The sequence below is a fragment of the Alosa pseudoharengus genome, unplaced genomic scaffold (genome assembly GCF_046254945.1).
Source record: "Alosa pseudoharengus isolate Yale_2024_CS ecotype anadromous, Long Island Sound unplaced genomic scaffold, YU_APseudo_1.1 YU_APseudo_1.1_scf_12, whole genome shotgun sequence".
In the NCBI taxonomy this organism is placed as follows: Eukaryota; Metazoa; Chordata; class Actinopteri; order Clupeiformes; family Clupeidae; genus Alosa; species Alosa pseudoharengus.
The window spans coordinates 16,584,718-16,607,837 of NW_027468587.1; the positions used below are offsets into that span (position 1 = coordinate 16,584,718).

The 23,120-nt window shown below is 48.3% G+C and overlaps 1 protein-coding gene across 1 annotated transcript in view; it reads left to right on the plus strand.

Moving 5' to 3' along the window:
* Positions 1-23,120, plus strand: part of stt3b (STT3 oligosaccharyltransferase complex catalytic subunit B) — a 45,691-nt gene that overhangs the window by 17,027 nt on the left and 5,544 nt on the right. The window contains exons 2-13 of the mRNA XM_076280276.1: positions 1,659-1,767; positions 4,875-5,162; positions 6,838-6,903; positions 7,910-8,009; positions 12,665-12,763; positions 12,852-12,998; positions 14,037-14,085; positions 15,773-15,927; positions 20,453-20,664; positions 21,064-21,251; positions 21,774-21,945; positions 22,413-22,586. Coding sequence (XP_076136391.1) covers positions 1,659-1,767; positions 4,875-5,162; positions 6,838-6,903; positions 7,910-8,009; positions 12,665-12,763; positions 12,852-12,998; positions 14,037-14,085; positions 15,773-15,927; positions 20,453-20,664; positions 21,064-21,251; positions 21,774-21,945; positions 22,413-22,586 — 1,759 coding nt within the window. The remainder of the gene's footprint in view (positions 1-1,658; positions 1,768-4,874; positions 5,163-6,837; positions 6,904-7,909; positions 8,010-12,664; positions 12,764-12,851; positions 12,999-14,036; positions 14,086-15,772; positions 15,928-20,452; positions 20,665-21,063; positions 21,252-21,773; positions 21,946-22,412; positions 22,587-23,120) is intronic.

A 23,120-nucleotide genomic window follows, 5' to 3' on the forward strand; every position in this document is an offset into this window, starting at 1 on the left:
CTTTTTTTTTATTCCAGGCCAGGCCCCCCTTTGGGCAGCCAGGTTGTTGTATAATCTGGTCTGGAGGTCAATAATTGGATGACACACCTATGTGGGTGTCTGTGTGTGTTACCCCTCAGGCCAGGCTTGTGGACTCCGGGCACCTCTCCAGTCTGTGGGTGAGCTGGAGGTTGCCATGACGACGGATACTGTAGGACCTTTTTTCCCATCCTCTTGGTGTTATGCGTTTCAAAGGGGGGCGGGGGTGGTTAATCTCACCGATGAACACATATAAAGATGAAGATATGAAGGGATATGATGGGATATCTGAGTTCTTTCTACCTCTATTTCTGTTTTCCCAGCCCCCCCTCTCTCTTTCAATGCACCTCTTATTTACTGTATTGAGAGTGCCACACTTAGTCCTCCTCGTTGTTGCCCAGTAGATCATTCACCTGACTGGGTGACTGGTTCACAATGCAAACATGGTCTCCTAGCTACGTTTGTATAGTCTGTGACAGTAATTGGAGGTGTAGAAGAAAAAAAAAAGGATACAAAAGGACAGAGGGTGAATGTGTGCCCCAACTTAAACACAACTGAGCCTGTGTGTGTGTGTGTGTGTCTGTGTCTCAAAGTTAGATGAGTTATTGTTCAATTGGCTGGATTCCTGGCTAGTGTTCATTCATTTGCATTCAGTTATGTGTTGCATGCTTCAACAAAGGGAAATATGGCCCCATCATTTTACCTAGGAGGATTCTGTACTTTTCTCTTCCTCATTTATATGAGAAGTGACCCATTGAGTCTACACTACTACCTCAACACGCAGACGCGCACACACACACACATTAACACAGATGAACACACATACATACACACACACCACAGGCTCTTGTACGTCAATCTGTTGTCCTCAGACTTTCGATTATGTTTTCATGAACAGGCCGTGCATTTGTTATTTAAATACCTCAGGGGTGAGTGGCCCCTTTGATCAAATGTGGCCCACGTGCTCTGCTAAAGAGAGTAAATGCATTAACATTTGTGCACCAGCGCAGTCAATTCGCTGGGAAAACGGCATCAGACGCTGGAGGGAAGCGAAGGGAAAAATTCTATCAGCCCGCTGATTAGGTTTCTCACTTGTAGGGGCGAGCTGTTTTGATTGCACTTAAATGGAATCCCATACTTGAGTGTTTTTTTATGTTATTCACTTTGTAATTCACTTTGTCACTCCCTTTCTCTCCTATGTACACACATATATTAACACACAGATATTAACACACAGACTCTTGGAATTTCAGAACATGTTTCATATTCACTCTCATGTAGACATGGTTGACCATACATCAACAGAATTCTGAGAACGTAGAAACATACACTATTAATTTGATCAACAAAATTCTGGCGTTGCATCATCTATGCTTCTTGGAACAGATATCGGTCTGTCATAGTTATGCACACAGACCCTCCGCCTTGACCTTGCATAATTGACAACTTGTTCGATGCTGCAGTCTGCTCATTATCATGTTCCTCTTGTGCAGCGATCTGGCAGGGCATATTAATGGATTTGAACCAGTTCTGATGTTCTCTGCCTATTTCTCTCCTCTCTCTCCCTCTCTCCCTCCCTCCTCTCCCTCCTCTCCCTCTTCCTCTTCCCCCATTGTCCCCATGTCCTCCCCATCTCACAGGTTTAACTACAGATCCACACATCACCTCACCTCCAACGGCTTCTATGAGTTCCTCAACTGGTTTGACGAGCGGGCCTGGTACCCACTAGGCAGAATAGTTGGGGGCACGGTGAGTATTGTGCTGGTGTACTCTGTTCTTTCCAAACAATGATGTACTATACTTGGTGGCTGATGAATTTCCACCATATCTGACAATAGGTGGTAGCTGTTCACATTTTAATCTTAATTTCCAACTCTGTGTGTGTGTCTGTGTGTTGAAGAGGACTACTGAGTGGCAAAACACAGACCTCAGTGTGTGTGGGGAGGGGGTGTGGGATGGGACACTAGCTTGATGAAGCTGAATCAGCTGTCTGTGTTTGTTCCTGTGATCAGCAGCCCTCTCCCACCTCCAGCCCTCTCATGGCCCTACAGGGGCCCATCGGGGCTGCAGAGAGACGCCGATGCTCCTGGCTAAATCACCACCACAGGATGCCAGAGCGCGACAGTTAGCTACCCCCCTGATGCCTCTAATCCACCGTGCCGTTGGCATGCTGCAGAAATGAGATGTGGAGAATCATACCATAAGTCTCTTTAGAGGAAGGGGAATGAGGATGAGCTGAGAGATTTTTCATGGTGTGTTTTAGTAGGGTTGGGTACCGAAACCGGTTCTAATATGATACCGGCGCCGACGCAAACGGTAGTAACGACATCGAATAACAACGTGGATTTCGTTGCCTCATTTCGATGCCACTTAAATCTCTGGCGTTTTTTTTTTAAAAAACTTAATGCGTCATCTCTAACGTCTTGTTCTGATAGCACCACATCCAGATACAGTTAGCTAACATAAACTATAAGCTTAAAGCAGAGGGTGCTCCACATAGGCTAGTGGACAGTGTTTGACCGCTCATGTGATCCCATGCCAAGTAGCCTACTTTAATCACAAGCTCTTATCAAAATCTAGCAGTAACTACACACAAGCAAAAGGCAATGAAACAACATCAACAGTATACTTTACACAATAACATTGCTAATGCGCTCACTGGCATCTATTTGAAATGTTATCAGCAAAGTTGTAATGCAAACTTTGTTTCACGGTGTGTTCCGAACAACAACATGACATGACATTAATCTTTCATGATGTGCATGAGGCCCATATAGCATCTCAATGAATATGAGTCATGTTAAATGTTTGTTTGCAAAACATACAGTAAATAGCTGCAAGCAGCAATGAGGGGGCAAGCAGTTAGGCTGAAGTTGCTATGGCAGCTCAATGCTGTTACATCAGACATATGGCCATAAGCTGTCAGAGCAAGTTTCATATCTAGCAAACAAAGATATATATGGTCACTTCCTGTTTGGTGGCTTCACAGCGGATTTCGATTGACTGTGTTGGGTGAACGCTTGTGAATATGGCTTCAAAAATGAAGACATATCCAAGGCTTAGTCTGAAGTTCATCTGTGCCAAGTTTCGTGACAAACGGACAATGTCTGTGACCTGTGAAAACGTCTTCACGTTTTGGATAAAATCGAAGATGGCGGAAAGACCGGTCATGTTGATGTCACAAATTGGCCTGTGTCCAGAGACCAGGTCAAAATGCCTTTTTGCTAATTGCAGCACCGCCTAGGCGTCAAAGGCCACCAAATGTTTTGAGCGTCCTCCTAATATGGCGGAAAATCCATCATGGCTGAGATTGATGTCATATGGTGAACTCGGCTTGGTGCAAGGATTCCAACGATACCTCATTTTTGAAAATCGGGCCAACAGGTCAAGTTACGTGCGTGAACTTACGTCCAACTTTGACCTGTTGGTGGCGCTAAAGCGTATGAGGTGCCGACATGAATCTGGGCTGCCATAGACCTTCATGGCAGAAGAAGAATAATAGGATAATGTAGAGGCACAATGGGTGCCTACGCAGCTCCGCTGCTTGGCCCCCAATGAAAAAAAAAAAGTAATTTATGCTTTAGACCATTTTATTGTAAAAACAATGTACTGGTTCAGGCACTGTTGTGGCACCGGCACTGTTAGTGGTTAGTGGTGTGTGTGTGCGTGTGTGGGCGTGCGTCAGGAGACTGCCAAAGGTTAATTTCAACTTTAATGGTGTTTTTAACTGGATGGGATGAGAAGTGTCTAATAGCCATGGCACACAATGGTGGCACTCGGACGAGAATGGCGCAGGAGAAGTTCAATTTTGGGGCTTTTTTAGCTGTTACATCACACGGTTACCTTTCAGACCGGAGGGAAAAAAGCTCTGACATTTAAGAAAGTGAGACGGCTTTAGATGGAACATACTGAGCAGTCTGCCTAAAGGAGGGGAGGAGGTGGGAGAGGAGGAGGAGAGGGAGGAGGAGGAGTATGTTTCAAGTGCCCGAGCTTTCTTCAGAGAATTGTGTGTGTGGGATGGGACACTAGCAAGTGTACCTCCGCCTCCTGAGCGGGAGGCTTCCTGCCTCCCGTTGCGTCTCATCTCCCGTATTCTCTGTTCTGTCCTCCACGCTGACAGGTTGCTGCGCTCGCTGCAGGGGGGCGAGATGGAGATGAGGGGTGTGGGCTGGGTAGGCCAGGTGTCTGGGCTCGACATCTGTTTTTGCAGACGGTCGGAACGGCCACTGCAGTGCCTGGCGTTTACTGCAGGGCACCCTGGCAAATCTGTGTGGTGCATGGCCGGATGTGAGTGATGGCTACAGGCTGAAACTCCGCACAGAGAGAGAGAATGAGAATAAAGAAGGAAGGAAAGAGTGAGAGGATAGAGGCACTAAATTGCAGTTATGTGGTGTATGATCCACGCAGTGCTGTGCTTATTGTGTTGCCTTCACTTGGCTCTGCTTTCACCCAGTGTACCTGCAGCTGTGTCTGAATGCAGGGGTTTGGGGTCCATGTGTGACACTGATGCACTGTTTCCACATGTGTGACAGCCGTACCAGGAACTTGGCCCCTGCAGAGACCGTGCTAGACTCACAGTTCTAGAGTGATCTTTAGATCTTTCTTTTTTTTTCTCCTTCTAACCTTCACGTTTTATCACTCACATTGCTGAAACCATATCATATCTGATATTCATTCATCTCTCTCTCTCTCTCTCTCTCTCTCTCTCTCTCTCTCTCTCTCTCTCTCTCTCTCTCTTTCTCTCTTTCTCTCTTTCTTTCTTTCTTTCTTTCTTTCTCTCTTTCTCTCTCTCTCTCTCTCTCTCTCTCTCTCTCTCTCTCTCTCTCTCCCTCTCCCTCCCCACTTGCTCCCCTCAGGTGTACCCAGGTCTGATGGTGACGGCGGGTCTCATCCACTACGTGCTGAACCTGCTGCACTTGACGGTGCACATCCGTGACGTGTGCGTGTTCCTGGCGCCCATCTTCAGCGGCCTGACGTCCATCTCCACCTTCCTGCTGACGCGTGAGCTATGGAACCAGGGCGCGGGGCTCCTCGCCGCCTGCTTCATCGCCATCGTGCCCGGCTACATCTCCCGCTCGGTGGCAGGCTCGTTCGACAACGAGGGCATCGCCATCTTTGCCCTGCAGTTCACCTACTACCTTTGGGTGAGAGTCTGTGTGTGTGTGGGATCAGATCAGATCAGGTGAATGTGGGTTCGCCAAGTTTCTTTTCACAGCAGTTCGCCTTCGGCAGTGCGCGCAGGCATGCGTGCGTGCGAGAAGGTGGAGTGGTCTCAGAAAGTTGGACGCGTTTCTTTTTGAACCGTATAACCTCACACCCAAATCCAATCCAAGTAGTAGTGCTCAAGGCTGTTTCAGTAGTTTAGACTTGTCCGTCTTGTCCGTCTTGTCAGTCATGTCAGTCATGTCTGACCCTGACCGGATCAGAGCACATGATTTCAGTAAATGTTATATTGCATGTGTCAGATCAAAGTGATTGCTGTGTTTGTGTTGAACATGTAATTCATCTGCAGGGCTTATCAGGTACCGTGCCGGATCTCTGGGATGTCGCGGCCGTGTGGAAAAGTTCCTCAGAAGAAGTCGGGAAATTATTATAGACGAGGGTCATCGTTTTCGTTGTTTGAGATACTGCTCGGAGTTCACCTACCAGAGATTAGTCAGAATTGAACATAACGTGAATATTCTTCTTGCCATCATCAGTAGCCTAATTTATGCATATTTTAGCCTAGGTCCACGCAAAAGTAGCCCGTTGTTTCTTGCTAACATTCAAACAGTGAAATTTGATGAAAATGCATCTTGGCTGAAATTGTTTTCTCCACTTGCCTACTAGTGCAGTGTGTTTGCATTAAGAAAAGTTCTCAAAGTAATGGCTTAAAGCTGCTCGGGATTTTTTTTCTCATGCAAGCAATATAGCCTAACCATACAGAGAAGCTCAATGAAACATTGAAATTGCGTTAGTTAAATTGTAGTTAGAACGAACTGTTTTATATTTGTGAAGCAGTTATCAGATGATGTTTACACTGGAAACATACTGTGGAAAGGGCTTTCATTGAAAGCATTGACTGCTTTATACGCAATAGTGTAATATTTTTTCAACAGTATTAATATGAAGAACAACTCTGGGCCTATAGATTTCCAGATTGCCCAGTGTCAGTCCCAACCACCCACCACACCCAACTCCCTTTTTTCATAAAAAAAAAACTTGTAATTGAAGGTGTGTGTAAACATCCATTTGGATATATAGCGTGACTGATTGTACTTATTTGAGTGTTTTTGTGGCCTGAGTGATGCAGAGTGTCTGCCTGTGGTCAGAGTATCCTCCTCTGGCCTCTCCCATGCCTGAGTGCATCCAGCCTCGTCCCCCCCCCCCCCCCCCCACACACACACACACCCAGCAACCACAGGCCCAGCGCTGCCTCTCAGGGCTGTATCTGTGCTGTTAAAGGGCCGTCCCGCAGCAGGAGTACTGCTCCCAGGCAGCCGGGTCATTAGGAGGAAAGCACTAAATAATTCACTAACCAGCCCCAGAAATGGCCAGGTCTATTTCAAGAATTTTTGATTGTGTGTGTGTGTTTGATTTCTCCCCAAATGCTTGTGTGCGAAAGTGGGTCTTGCAATGCGACAAAGTCTCAAGAGACCTGTTCACTCTACTGTTAACCTCTGTCTTCCTTTATATGAGAATCCCTACCTATTTTTTCTGTTAAATATTAATGATATATATACATACATACATACATACATAAAGAAAATCACTGAACATGTGTGTTAAAAGATTCCTTTTGTTATTCTTATTTAATTGTATTTTCTTTTTCTCTCTCAGGTAAAGTCTGTGAAGACCGGCTCTGTGTTCTGGACCATAGGCTGCTGTCTGTCCTACTTCTACATGGTGAGTTACAGCATCAACCACATTTTATAAAGCCAGAACTGCAGATATATGGGTGTGATTGTGTCTGCAAAGTCATAAACCGAGACACTGACACAATTTGTTAAGGGTGTTAATTTGAATGTAGGAAAATGCTGTACTCGACGGTAGTTGACCGTAAAAGTGTGTGTGTGTGTGTGTATGCGTCGATGAGTTTTCCCCTCTGAGCCTGGTGTTGGTAGTGTAGCTCATTACCGTGGTGTGGCTCCGTTGGGGGTGGGGGGTAAGCATTGGTGGCCTGCCCCAGCTCCCATCTCGGATCTCATTAAGGAAATATGTAAAGTAAATAAAAGAACAAACAGCCTCATCCATCACCCGGCCGCCCCGCGGGAGCCCCTTCGCCACGGTAACCAGTGTCAGCCGCCCCCTAAACAGCCAATCAGAGTGGCCCCCCTCCCAGAAAATAGCTGGTATGAATAATGCAGAGGCCAGTGGCCCTGCTGGTCCCACAAGCTCACAGTCCCCGCCTCACACACACCTCACGTGCACTGTTCCGCTCCGGCGCAGCGCACACCTGAAGTGGACCGGCCCCAGGTGGCTCATGGGAAGGTTGCGGAGGGGCGAGAGGGCAGCACGGTTAGCCAGACGAGCAAAGTCTTTTAAAAGTCAGCCAAGGTGGTGCCGATCGGCCCGAGCAAGTGTGTTTGTCCCTGTGTGTGTGTGTGTGGGTGGATGTGTGGGCGGTTCTTTGTTGTTTGGTCAAAAGACTGTAGTTGTGTGTGTGTCTGTGTTTGTGTAAATCACTTAGTTTGACACTATAAAAGACTGTAGTTGTGTGTGTCTGTGTAAATCACTTAGTCTCTCTAACACTATGAATGTAATGAATGTTATGTACTTGTAATGTAATGTAATGTAATTTGTAATGTAGTTATTGTTGTTTAAGGTTGTGTAAGGCAATGTGAGCAGCGTGTTGATAAATGAATGTATTAAAATCTGTGTGTTTGTGTGTGTGTGTGTGTGTGTCTTGCAGGTGTCGGCATGGGGAGGCTATGTGTTCATCATTAACCTCATCCCCCTGCATGTGTTTGTTCTGCTGCTCATGCAGCGATACAGCAGAAGGCTCTACATCGGTGAGTCAGCATGTGCCACACACACACACACACACACACACACACTCACACACACACACACACACACACACACACACACACACACACAGTCACTTGCTTCACTCCATATGGCCTTTGCCAGGTCTTTTTGAGTCACATAGATCCACACACACCACACACACACAAACACACATTTTCACATTCAAACACACACTCTGCTCTATTGCTCTGAAATAAGGGTTTGTTGGTCACAATTATGGGGACACACAAACAGCCACTCATCCAACGACAAGCTGGCATAACTGGACTTAAAGTCCCAGAAGCCACCTGTCACACATTCTGCACACAGACTGAAGTATTCAGTATTGGCCTCTCAGTAGGGGTATCGGTCCTGGTAACATTTGGAATCCTTTCATTGTGACTCCTCGAAGTGTCGACCACTTGACCCCTGATCAGCCTCTTTTCTACGCACGCACGGTCATATGTGCGCGCACACACACACACACACACACACACACACACACAGAGCCACTGTGACCACAGCAGCATCAGCTGTCAGCCTATAAACCCTGCTGTTTGTTCAAAAGCCACCCAGCGTCTCCGCTTCCAAGGTGTGGAGAGTAGCTAACCGTGTTAGAGAGAGCGGTCTGGGGTCCAGGGGACTGAGAGAAGGAGCTGTGGCCGAGCACTTCAAAATGAACGGCCTCATGTCCAGCCTGCAGCCCTCGTGTTCGCACCTTAAGGGAGAGGGCAGCCAGCGAGCCCAGCGCAGCTGCGAGACGCCTGCATTGTTCTTTGCCCTTTTTTTCTTTCACACACACACGGGGATTGGAGGTTATTGTTTTAGTGTTTTGATGGATTGCCATGTTCTTTGCCATCCCCTCCCTTCTGAAACTCGTGCAGTGTTGGGCCAAGCGTGGGGAGGTCTCTGCAGTGGGCGGTGATGGTGAGTCAGGGGAGGGGAGGTCTCTGCAGCACTGCTAACCCACGGGGGGGCTACAGAGGGCACTGCTCCCAGAGGCTCCCTCTCCGCTCAGTCCTGTTCATGAGTACTCTCTCTCTCTCTCTTTCTCTCTCTCTCTCTCTCTCTCTCTCTCTCTCTTTCTCTAATTTTGCCTGGTCCTCTCGCTTTCATCCTCTCCGTCTAGTATTTACTATTTTCCCTCTCTAGACTTCCCTTCTCTCTCTCTCTCTCCCCTCCCCCTGACTTCCCCTCTCTCCCTCTCTCCCCTCCCCCTGACTTCCCTTCTCTCTCTCTCTCTCTCTCCCCCCCCCCCCCCCCCCCCTCCTCCCTTTGCTGAGCCGCCTACAGGCAGAAGAGCAGGTGTGGAGCAGATCCCCTCATCAGTCATCCCCCCCCTGCATGTCCCCAGCTGCGCTAATAGATGAGATTGATTAGATTAGGGATGATCAATGCGCAGGTGCTCCGGGGGGCTCCTGCAGAGTGTTCCCTTTGGCTTATGCTACCTCTGCCCCCCCCCACCCCCACCTTGGTGGCCTTCCCACCGGCCAGACGTGAGCGTTAAAGGGAACGTTGCATCCCAGGACGAGAGCCTCATCTGGAGAGGACGGCGTAGTACAGTGTGTCTCCATGCAGATTGTTTAGACAATGCATCCGACATAAACTTCCCTCACGGATCAAAAGAGTATATTATATAGACCCTTTAAAGAGAGTTCCATTATCAGCATCATAGTTGGCCCCACAAGACTGTTATGTTATCTTAATGCTGAGGAAGTAGATTGGGGCCCAAATACAATGTTCAAGCATTGTTTTTGTTTTTATTGTTGAAAGGGTCTATACATTGTTTCCCCATATAAAGCCAGGGCAATGCCGACTCACTCCCGTCTTGAGCACTCTGTATTCGGTCAACTACTTTGGCAGTGGCGCTGGCCGCCTAAGGCACAGTGTATGATTGTTGTGGTCAGGCAGGGTTTTCTCTCTGTGATCTAAGGGGTTTATGTCCTGGGCTGGACACTGGTGCAGGAGGAAGGAGAGACACGGAGACAGCTGTGAGAGAGCAGAGGAAGAGATAAAGGGAGGGAGTGGAGGAGGAGGTGGAGGAGGAGAGGGAAGAGGGGGATAGAGAGGTGAGAGTGAACAGAGATGGAGAGGGTACAAGGGGAACAGACACGGGGAGGCGAGAGAGGGGGAGCAGACAGATGAAAGAGGGAGAGGAGGGTGGAGGTGGGGTTGCCAGACAGAAAGATGAAGAGGAGCGGAGGGGCACAGAGGCAGGCAGGTAAGATTGCTGGTACTGTAGAGCGAAGTGGAGGGAGGGAGAAGGGTAGGGAAGGAGGGAGCGAGAGAGGGAGGGAGGGAGGGAGGGAGGGAAAAGGGTAGTCAGTCAGTCACCAGTGGGCTGCAGAGAGGGAGGGAGAGGTGAGAAGAACTGTGAGAGAGAGAGGGAGAGGGGGAGAGAGAGAGGGGGAGAGAGAGCGTGCGCAGAAGGTACAGGGTGATGGAGAAACGGGTAAATTGCACATTACTGCGGCAGATGAGGGTGGTCTCGTTCAACTGTAATGATTCAAATCAAAAGCCGGCGGCTCCACCAGTCGCCACCGCCAAGTGCTCAGTCACCCGCCGCCAGCGCACACTGTGTCTCTCTCCGCATGCATGCACGCACACACACACACTCACGCACACACACGCACGCGCGCACAAACACACACACACTCCCCAATACCAATCTCACACCACAACTCCTCACTCAGCTCTAGTGTTTTTGATGGCACATTTGTCAGCTCCTGCCAGTCCCCACTCAAATCCCGCACCCTTGCCCCCCACACTCAAACACACAACATGGCTGTCTCTTCTCTTCGCCCTCCAACTCACCTCCGTTTTCTCTAGCGTAGCCATAACAACGCTTTTTCAGTCTTCAAATGACACACACACACACACACACACACACACACACACACACACTCACTCCCTGTCTTCTCACTTCCCACTGTGCTTCTGCTCAAACACAGCCCACTCTCAAATTCTTGTTAGACACGTATGTGTCATACTTGCATGTGCTGCTTGCTATCCTCTTACAGTATGTGTGTGTGTGTGTTACTGACTGACAGCTCTCTCGCTGCTTGTCTGTCAGATGGCGTCGCCAGCATCGGCGTGGCTAACGGCACGAACGGCTCGCCACACAGAGCGTGACCTCTCCCTTCTGTCGCGTCCACACAAGCATTCACATCCCAATAAGCGCAGACATGCATGAGCTCAGCTCAGATAAGAGGCAGAATGCCCTTACTACATACACACACAGACACACGGACGTCATGGTTCTCACGTCTCTCACCGTCCTTATTCATATGTGTCAACATCCCATAATGTAAATACTATTCATTTTAGTCGATGCCTTCATCTAGAGCGACTTTTCAGCATCGTCTGGATATACAGATGTCCAGTTCACGAGTTTGATTTTGATATGGACACAGAAGAGCACACTAATGGCAACACGTTTTGCCCTGACCATGCCCTGGGTCGGGTTCTTATCATGATACGAGCTGGACATCTTTCCTCAATAGACGAGTGTTCTGTTGGGTCCTGTCACACTGAACGTGCCTGTTAGCCTGCTCCCAAGTGGACTGTCCATCCGCACGCTCAGCTCTTGAGACGGGTGTGACTGGACACAGCGAGCAGTACGCCGCACGCTCAGCTCTTGAGACGGGTGTGACTGGACACCGCGAGCAGTACGCCGCACGCTCAGCTCTTGAGACGGGTGTGACTGGACACAGCGAGCAGTACGCCGCACGCTCAGCTCTTGAGACGGGTGTGACTGGACACAGCGAGCAGTACGCCGCACGCTCAGCTCTTGAGACGGGTGTGACTGGACACAGCGAGCAGTACGCCAGTAGCTCCACCAGAGGTGCAGCCCATGCTGTGTAGCCTCACAAGGCGCACAGTGACGCATGCTCCAATGTGCACACACGCACGCACGCACGCACGCACGCACGCACGCACACACACACACACGCGCATATGCTTGTATCAGACTCGCCGAATGTGTAATTGATTACACATGTACTTACACATGTACTTTTTTTCCGTTAATTTCTCAAATGGGCACGTTTTGTTTCATGCCGTATTACATTCGCACCCCTTTTCTCTCTCCCCCCCCCCCCCCCCCCTCTCTCTATCTACCTATCTCTGTCTCTCTCTCGCGCGGTCTCGGTCTCGCTCTCCCTCTCGCTCTCCCTCTGACACCTATGGGGAGCCTGCGCCCCAGTTTATAGTTTGCGGAGTTCCTGCCGAGGCCCCAGTATCCCCGCACTGGGGGCCCTGCCGGTCTCCGGCTCATTAGCGTCACACAGCTTGTCCCTCTGCCCTGCACGCTTCTCCACACGGAGCAAGGAGAACCAAGAACACCCCCCGCACACACACGCACACGCCAAAATAAGATTTGGATGATTCACTGTTGCTTTACCGGGAGGCTTGCGAATGAGTGTGAATGAGTGACTCTTTTTGATGTGCTTGAAGGTGTGTGTGTGTTTGTGTGTGTGTGTGTGTGTGTGTGTGTGTGTGTGTGTGTGTGTGTGTGTGTGTGTGTGTGTGTGTGTGTGTGTGTGTGTGTGTGTGTGTGTGTGTGTGTGTGTGTGTTTCCCTGGGACGTGATGTGCTGTGACAGTAATAGTGTCATTTTTCACCCATTGTGGTGTTGCTTTTCTGTCGCCCCCTCCAGCCTACAGCACATTCTACATCGTGGGCCTGGTGCTGTCCATGCAGATCCCCTTTGTGGGCTTCCAGCCAATCAGGACGAGTGAGCACATGGCTGCAGCAGGTAAGGCCCGCCTCCTGAGATAAGGAAAAGAGAAGGGACTTCTCTCTACTGAACATCAATGGCCTCATTTTGTGTGTGTGTGTTGCAGGTGTGTTTGCATTGCTACAGGCCTATGCCTTCCTGCAGTACCTGAAAGACCGTCTGACCCGGCAGGAGTTCCAGACCCTCTTCTTCCTGGGGGTGTCACTGGCCGCTGGGGCCGTCTTCCTCACGGTCATCTACCTGACCTATACAGGTGAGTGGTCACCCCATGGACCTCACTCACAGATAAGGGGGGGAGCACATCCAGCATCCTAGGAATCTGACCCACTATTCTAGTAGTACTACACTACACTGCCCTGCCACTGCAAGCCAAAAAGAGAGGGCTGGCCTGAAGCCATACTCACACCATCCATCCTAAAATCTACAGCACTTGCACCCCGTCAGCCCCAATAACACAACCTACATCTGCACCAACACCATCTGCATAAACGCCTCCACCTGTGTTTGAACTAAAGCCTTGAGCTGCAGCCACAGGAGACGCCAGACCTGTGACCAGCTCCCTCCCCTCCTCTCTTCCTCTCTTCCTCTCTTCCTCCCCTCCTCTCTTCCTCCCCTCCTCCCCTCCTCCCCTCCTCTCTTCCTCTCTTCCTCCCCTCCTCCCCTCCTCTCTTCCTCCCTTCCTCCCCTCCTCCCCTCCTCTCCTCCTCCCCTCCTCTCTTCCTCCCCTCCTCCCCTCCTCTCTTCCTCCCCTCCTCTTCCTCCCCTCCTCCCCTCCTCTCTTCCTCTCTTCCTCCCCTCCTCTCTTCCTCCCCTCCTCCCCTCCTCCCCTCCTCTCTTCCTCTCTTCCTCTCTTCCTCATCTCTCCGGCCCAGCACGCCACAGCAGACGCCAGACCTGGGAGATCTCATTAGGGCCCTGGCACCAACCCCCCCCCCTCCCTGCCCATCTCCTCCTCTCTCCTCTCTCCTCCCTCCTCCTCCTCTCTCCCCCTCCAACCCTCGCACAGCACTCAGCACATCCGCTTACTGGAAATCAATTACCACATAGGGAGGGAGGGAGGTGACGGAGAAAACATCTCCCCATCGCCGCCGGCCCCTCAGAGACAGCTGCAAATGCTCTGCCTCCTTCTTTGTTTTCTTTTGTTTTACTGTTTGCATGATTGATTAGGTTATGTGTTCGGTAAGTGGTGTGCCTTAATTCTTGTGTGTGTGTGTCTGTCTGTCTGTCTCTCTCTCTCTCTCTCTCTCTCTCTCTCTCTCTCTGTGTGTGTGCACGCTTTGTGTTGTTTCAGGTTACATCGCCCCCTGGAGTGGAAGATTCTACTCACTCTGGGACACCGGGTAGGTACCAGTTTCACAAAAGGAGGCTTTTAATAGTATCTGGGCATACGCTAGGTTGCTCTTGGTTGAGGGGTTGAGGTTGAAATGTCCCAACGTTTTTAGTTGTGGTTGCCGGGCTCAGTGCAAAAGACCTGTGATTTACAGCGTGCCGCTTTAAAAGTTCAACATGGTTGCCAGTGCGCTATGCAGACCAGTTCTTGCGCACACAAGCCATGGAAAATAATGGGCTTCATAGCGCAGCACTTTCGTTTGCGCATGCAATGTGAACCCTGCTAAAGAGATGCCCTCACACACACACAGTTTCAGAAGACTGGTAACACCTTTTAGTTTCCTTTAAACCTTAATTTAGACGCCCTCACACACACTGTTTCAGAAGAATGGTAACACACCTTTTAGTTCTCTTCAACCATAATTCAGCCTCCCTCGTTAACCCACAGGCACAGAGACTGTGGGAGAGGAGGATAGGGAACTTAGTCTTTCTATAAACATTTAATCTTCTTCGCCCAGCCATAAAATAACCTCCAGCAGAATGCAGGTCCCGAGTCTCTGGCTGTTAATAGTGGCGTTATTAATTGTCACCAGCAGTAAAAACCCAGCTGCCAACAGTCTCACGCTGTAGCTTGGAGTGGCCAGAGAGAAAGAGAGAGAAATGTTGTCCTTGTGTTATGTTGTCCTTAAGTGGGTGCTGCACGACCCACTTAATAGCTGATGTACTTTTATTTGGCCGGTCATAAACTCATAAAAGGGAACTAGCCAGCTCACGCCCCCTAATCTACTGGGATAAAGGAAGGTTTTGGAGGGTCTTACTGATGCTGAGTGTGTCTGCTGCACTGCAGATGAGGCAGAAAGACAGTGATTGAGGGAGGGAGAGAGGAAGAGAGAGAGAGAGAGAGAGAGAGAGAGGTCTGAGATGGTGAGATAGATATAGAGAAGGAGTGATGGAGAAAGGTCAGTTTAGGAGATGCTTATCTGCAGTCCCGCTGAATCAAACAGGCAGACAGACAGCTTTTTACCACAGGAAGTATGCAACCCGTTAGACAGCAGAATCGTGTTCACACACACATACACACACACACACGCACACAAACACCCACACAAACACGCACAGATAAAGACATGCGGTGTCAGTGTCAATATCGCTGTCTCTCTGACACTTCCTTGTCCTCTACAGAGATCAGATGCAGTCCTATTCTGTTTCATCTCGAAGCCAAACAGAAAGAGGGGGTGACTCTTCGAGCCCCAACATTGCATCAACCATCTGCAGTATTCAAATATTACTTCCCCCATAAGAAGTATTAAAAAAATAATAATGTCAACTCCTGGTTCACCTTGCTGTGCCCTTGCAGAGTTTGCGTTGAGAATGATGACGTTTAATGTTAAGTTAGTGCTTGGGTGTTGTGGGTCCGGTGCCAAAGCTATCACCATTAAACTCCCCAATGGCGTGGTGTTTTACAGCACGTTATCACTCCGCAAACTGCTGACTAATAGAGTGCTCATTGCCTCCCCTCTCCTCCCATTGAGGAATATTTGCTGTTTACTGTTTGCTCCTGCCAATCCGCTTAGCCCAACAAGTCCCCCCCCACCCCTGGCAAGGCAGGCAGCTTGACAACATCAGCCCACCTCACCGGACTGATTTAATTAGTGTGTCTAATTAAATGCCCTGTCTCCTTTGTGTGTTTGTGTCCAGGTACGCCAAAATCCACATCCCCATCATCGCCTCCGTGTCGGAGCACCAGCCCACCACCTGGGTGTCCTTCTTCTTCGACCTGCACATCCTGGTGTGCACCTTCCCCGCAGGCCTGTGGTTCTGCATCAAGAACATCAACGACGAGCGCGTCTTCGGTAGGCCTCGTGAGAAGAGAGACACGCGGGGAGGGCGGGAGGGGGAGCAGTGCCAGCAAACGCTTTTAGGACATGCATTTTTTATCGCCATCTCTCCTCCCTCATACACTTCCAACTGATCAGGGAAACATTTTATGAAGTACTACGGCAAACTAAGGGCTGATATTGCCTCAGAGTGCTACCTGCAATAGACCTTCTTTAAGTATAGCGTCCTGAAACAGAGTCATGAAGCAGTGCACCAAAGCCTGAGAAGGTGCTAGTGGGCGGTTTTGTAACTGTATATACTGTAACAGTACATGACCTCACGTTGAATTGAGAGGATATTCAGGCCATTTGATGTGTGCTGGGTTTACTTTCTTGTAATGTTTAAGTTTCAGGCCATTGTAGGATATGAGATGCACAATTCTACCTTTTCTCTTGTGTCTGGTGATAAAATGAACACTCAAGTCCCTAGTGATATTATCCCTTTGAGGCAGTGGCACTGTCTTACCTAACAGTTTAGTATGCCTTATTGTAGTCCCATTGCAATAGCCTGGTATCACCAGACCATTCAGTTCGCGAGAGGGTCTGGGCTCTCTCCATTGGGAAATGTTTCTAATCCTAGCATCATAATGGGAATAGACTTGGCGGTAACTTTGAAATCATTGGTCCAGCCTAACCTATCGTATTGATCAGGGGTTCCTAATGTTACTTTCTACTTTGCCAGTAACCTTTGCAAACTGATGATAAACTGCATCATCAGTAAGGAATGCATTATGTATTTACCTTTGCAGTATACATTTACACATCTTCCAACTGCAATAGTTTGATGTTTGCAGGGGCTGCTACTAGCACTTACCTGTGCCACTTCAATTTAATATATATATATATATAAATATATATACTTTTTTGATCCCGTGAGGGAAATTTGGTCTCTGCATTTATCCCAATCCGTGAATTAGTGAAACACACTACACACACAGTGAACACACAGTAAGGTGAAGCACACACTAATCCCGGCGCAGTGAGCTGCCTGCAATAACAGCGGCGCTCGGGGAGCAGTGAGGGGTTAGGTGCCTTGCTCAAGGGCACTTCAGCCGTGCCTACTGGTCGGGGTTTGAACCGGCAACCCTCCGGTTACAAGTTCGAAACGCTAACCAGTACAGTAGGCCACGGCTGCCCCTGAGGCTTACAGCAAGCATATGTGTAGACATTTGGTGTTACTAACTAACCCCATGCATTTCTAGAGAGGATTTTTTGAGTGCTGTTTCTCTATAGAAAGTCTCTGTTCTCAGAGTAGCACGTTAACACTTGTTAAGTGTTGGGTCAGGCATCTGTGAGGTCCGGCTCAACGCGAGCACAGTATATTTAGTGGCTGTCCATCATGGGACTCACAATCTCTATGTTGCGCTTTAGCTTCTAGTGCGGTTCCAGTGTCTCTCTCCGAGAGTTGCAGGCAAATAAGTTAGTCACTCCCTTAAGTAGCCTGGCATTTGCCCACACAGTGAGTCACATGATTTAAGACTGAGACTCCGAACTGGTGCCTCGAATTCATGAAGCACCCCTAAGAGTAGGAGTCGGTGGATCCGTGATTGATTCTGCCATTTAGCTGGTGAACAATAAAACGTTTTGGACCATGGAAAACAGGAGCTTTCTTCAGGCCTCTCACTGTATTCCAGTGTGATTTACTAGCTTGCCTTGCAACCCCCCTCCTCCCCCTCCCTGCCCCCACATAGCTGTCTTCATCGCAAACCCCAGTCAAAATAGTTTTGGATGCCGTAAGGGAGATAGATGGCCTTTTCATCTAAGTAAGTAAGTAGTGGACCCTGTGCCTTCCATTTAACGGAATGGCAGCCTTTCTGGGGCAGAGAAAGAGAAGGCCGGGGCTCTTGAGGAATATGAGTCGCCCTTCGGGAGGTGGTGTTGTGTAGCCGGCGGCTGCTTCTATCCCCCTCTCCACACACACACACACACACCAGCAGCACTTCTCAAGCCCTGTGGTAATCATTGTCTCTCGCAGTTGCAGGCGAGGGGTGGAGATGCATTATTGAAGTGCATGCATGGTCCCCACCCCATCAGCCGGCCAGGAACAGACTTATTCGTTTTTTTTCTTCTGCGGTCAGAGCGACTCCCGTGCAAAAAAATTAGCTCCTGCGTGCCCTTTGAGATGCGTGGATGTGGGGGACAGGCCAGCGGCGCTGATGAGGGCTGGGTGGCTCGGCGTCAGGGCTCTACAGTGCGCCCATTTCACTCGCACATGCGAGTAAAAATGATGGCGTGCGAGTGCAAAAAAATATTTAGGCGCACTGGTGCGAATGACTTCTAACCATGTCAATGTTTGTCTACAAAATACACCGCAACATCGAGAAACATTACTGTGCAAACCATAGAATCACGTCGCGAATGCAGCATAAAAACTACACCTCCCATCAACGTTAGTAGTTTCGCGTTGTGACTCGTTAGTAGTCGCTTCTATCAAATCCAAGAGCGCGCAGAAAAAATGGAAAGTTAGACTAGCCAGCCAAGATGCAAAGATTGAAGAAATTAGTTCTTCTACCACCGAATTCATCGGATATAGGAGGAACAGGATGAGAGTCTGAGAATGCAGTGAGAGAAGGAAAGGTAACATGCCTTTTAGCCCAGTTGAAGTATTGGCTGCAATATGCAAAATATAGCTGTAGCGAACAGGCACAAAAGTAGCCTCCCGTAATACTCCCATTTTATTCAAAGGTAGAACGCTACTGACAACTCCAGGCTTCCACGCATGCTTGTTTGTTTACACCGAATACAAGCTGAAGTGCAAAACGAAAGTAGGCCTACTAACGTTTGCCTACTGCCCCCATCAATGCAGATATTTCAAATAAAAAATAAAAGGATAAAAAAAAATATATCCTTGATAGCCTATGTTGGGTTTTGTGGAAGAGAAAATGGACTGTTTTAGTAGTAGTATTAGGCAGTATGCCCAAATTTTTAGTCTGTGCTCCTAAATTTTTTAACTTGGCCGCACAAGTGTTCCTGGAAAAAAATGTTAGTGTAGAGCCCTGCTCGGCGTGGACAGGGGGACAGGCCAACAGCGCTGATGAGGTCTGGGTGGCTCGGTCTCTCCAGAGCATGGAGGGTCAGCACAAGTTGCGATACAATTCCAGGGGGAAAAAAATCGACTTGTTTTGGCTCTAGCTCGAGGGCCGGGCGTTGAGCCTTAATACGGTTTTCTTTTAGCTCTGCCGAGAACAACAACTGGACAGGATAAGGGTATTGGATAAGGAGCCCTGGCCAATTTTTTCGCTTTTGCCAGCTCCCCCTTTAGAAATGCGTAGTAGCCTAATTACTTGTACGATCAAACCAAAGAAATCCCTCTCTTTGACTGTTGCTTTCATGTGAAACTGGGCCACTGATGTTTGAACGCTCTTTTAAACGCAGACCTATTTCACATCACTGCATTCAGTTGTTTGAACTTAAACGACTGACTGCTAGGAAAAATTAACACTCAATGGCCTTCGTTTTTAGCCATTTTATTTTTATGATCTCTTTCGCCGCCAGATATATGTGCGTAATGCAGATGAATGGATATTGTCAGTACATTCTAAGCTCTCTCTACTCATGACTGCTGCAGCACTTAGATCTTCCACTAATTAGGCACAGGTTTGCATTTCTTCACATAACTAGGACTTCACTCCTTGCACTCCTGTTGTGTCAGCCAAACTTAATTATTCCTCTTTTAAACTGTGTTTATGTGCAGCTTCTGAGTGTTTAGTGGGTCTAGTAGCAGTAGCTGCAGCTCAATCTGTCCAGAATCTTAATGCTTGATTTGCTCCTGCCTTCCTCAGCTGGATGGAGAAAAAGGAGGCCACAGACACAAGCAGCTCTCAGGAATCCCACAGTAGTTGGATGTAGGCCTAAGAGTTCTAAATTCTAAAACATCTGACTTGAGCATTAAGAGTGTGGCTGTCCTTCACCAAAGTGTAGGCAGATTCTGTGCAATAGTTGTAGCAGAATAATTGCTGGAAATGGCTGCAGTGAATTGAAACACCGTGCGCGATCAATGTTGCGATGCACAAAGCCTCTTGTGCCATATTGATGTATGTGCAAGTGTTTATTTTAGGCATAGAGGCATGAAAGTATGGATTTGGTTTATTCTATTATAAATGGAAGCAAATAATGTTTAGATCAGTGTGGTGTGAGTGTGGTGTTCAAGCTTGTTATGTGTTTCTGTGGTGAACACACAAATATCAGCATTGAAAAGAAGTATCCATGAAAGCTCTTACCTTAGAATGCAGTGAATGAATAAGCTGGATGAAAGCCTGTTCACAAAGTCAATAAAATAGTTTGCTTCCTCTGAAGATTGTCCTACTGTTTGCTTGCTTTCAGGCTGAATGTGTTTAAACAGAGATAAGCTTTTTGTTTGTTTGTCTTTGTCTCTCTGTCACTCCTTAGTTTTGCTCTGCGTTGGCCAATTTTTCAAAACTGCTTAGTGGGTTGTCCCCCGTAGTCCTCTTTTGTGTTCTGTTTACGTGACGCTTCCCCTGTCCCCTCTCTCGCCCCCTAGTGGCTCTGTACGCCATCAGCGCGGTGTACTTTGCAGGGGTGATGGTGCGCCTGATGCTCACGCTCACGCCGGTGGTGTGCATGCTGTCGGCCATCGCCTTCTCCAGCGTCTTCGAGCACTACCTGGGCGACGACACCAAGCGCGAGAGTCCACCCGCCGAGGACAGCAGCGACGAGGACGACAGGAAGAGCTCGGGAAACCTCTACGACAAGGTCAGCTTGATCGTTTACGTTTGATTTAATGCATTCAGTGTCATTAGTTTGTAGTTTGTGAAAAATAAGCTTTATTGATGGAGTGGCTTTTACTGGGTAAACTCACAGCTGTGGGGTAATGCAGTTACTCCAACTCCGAGACCTAAAACCGAGGCCAAAGCAACACCTTGTTATTGCTGTAGCAGCTTTTTTGCCCTTTTCCCCTGGAAGTCATGTATTGATGAGTCACCCTGGTTGGACTCCAGGCCTTGAGCCATTACACACACACACACACACACACACACGCAACTTGTTTTGTTGCTTTGTCCTTTGGAATGTGCTGATAGTTGCAAGCTGTTGCCAAATGCTTTACTGTTATGTGACTAGTTGTTATTCATCCAAACTTGTGTGTGTGTGTAGGCTGGGAAGGTGCGCAAGCATGTCTCTGAGCAGGAGAAGGCCGAGGAGGGCCTGGGGCCCAACATCAAGAGCATCGTGACCATGCTGATGCTGATGCTGCTCATGATGTTCGCCGTCCACTGCACCTGGGTCACCAGCAACGCCTACTCCAGCCCCAGCGTGGTGCTGGCCTCCTACAACCATGACGGGTGAGAGTAACACACATACACACACACGCACGCACACACACAGAGCATCTGGTGGTCAGGAACTCCTACACAAGCCCCAATGTAGTGCTGGCCTCCTTCAACCATGATGGAGGCTGATGAATGGTTTATACCATATGTTAAGTAAGGGATAACGGCCGCCAAGGTGTGCTGTTATATGGAATTAATGGACGAGGGCGAGGGGCAAAGAACTCCCCGACGCGCAGCGGAGAGCTTGTGGGTACGGATGTAACTTTTGGAAGTACTCAGTTCGTCAACGTCACCCTAAAGCTTAGAGACCACACTCCTATTAGATTAACTCTGATACTGTTGTGAGGTGACACACTAAGCGTACTTTGTCAATAATTAATCTGTACAGTTTGATTGAGAGCAAATGTCATGCAAGTGGTCAATACTGTATGTAAGCCATAAGGGCCAACTAACCACAGACTTTCATACAGCCAGTAGTTACACAGTGAAGCAGCGTTCAACGTTTGTTTCAACATGAACACTTCTTTCTTCCAGATCTCGGAACATTCTGGATGACTTCAGGGAGGCCTACTACTGGCTCCGGCAGAACACAGACGAGCACGCCAGAGTGATGTCCTGGTGGGATTACGGCTACCAAATCGCCGGCATGGCCAATCGAACAACGTTAGTGGACAACAACACGTGGAACAACAGCCATATAGCACTGGTGAGAAATCAGTCTTCCATCAGCCTTATAATTCCAATTCCTGGCAAAGTTTCATGAAGTAAAGGCACAGCAGCTAGAAATATAACGAGTTATTTCTAGATAATCATTCTTCCGCCAAGAAATATACTTCCTCTATCTGAATGGTACCGCCGAGACGCAGCTACTTTAACTTTTGTATACAGTTATGGTAGCGCTGTGATATAGAACGAAATGCGGTCAAGGTGTATGTTTATGCTGCATTTTACAACGGCATCGAACGTGATTCAGCTTATCACAATCAAGGACCGGAACTATCAGTTTTAGAAATGTATTTATGATTATGTAGTCACTTCAGACACATGATTTTACCTGGCTTTGAGCACAGTATGTATACTGTTGTCTTTATTTTGTTACTGCCAGATACGTGTGACAGTAGCTCCATCTAGTGGCCAGAAGGTGTAAATATGACTGTTGTTCTCTGTGTTCAGGTTGGCAAGGCCATGTCGTCTAATGAGAGCGCGGCGTACGAGATCATGAAGTCCTTGGACGTGGATTACGTCCTCATAATTTTTGGCGGTGTCATTGGCTACTCTGGCGATGACATCAACAAGTTCCTGTGGATGGTGCGCATCGCTGAGGGAGAACACCCCAAGGACATCCGGGTGAGTGGCTGCGTTCGCCGCCTGGTCTGACCATCAGTGGAGGCTGATGGGGTGCTGTGTGGCTGATTGGATTACCATATGAAAAAATGCCCACGACTGGCTTTGAATTTTACATTGTTTGATAGTGGAAATGCTGTCAAGAAGGCCAAGGGTTCCTTAAGGGTTCATGTAAAATGTGAACGACTTTTACAGTACCTACACTACCGTTCAAAAGTTTGGAGTCACTGAGAAATGTCCTTGAGATTTTTTTTTTCCTTTTAAAGAAAATCATAGCTTTTTTCTATTCAGAAACTCAAATTTCCCAATGTTGTAAATCAGTGTTTCTCAAAGTGTGGTCCGGGGACCACTGGTGGTCCGCAAGCTAGCTCAAGTGGTCCGCGAGCAGACGTGGTAAAATATAATGTAGATGAGTTGTTTGCAATATTGAAACAACTTGTATGTAAATCCAAACATTTCTGCAACACTGCCTATGTAAGCCATGCCAGTTTAAATCATATGAATTCTCTGACACAATAAGCAAGGTGCAAATACAAT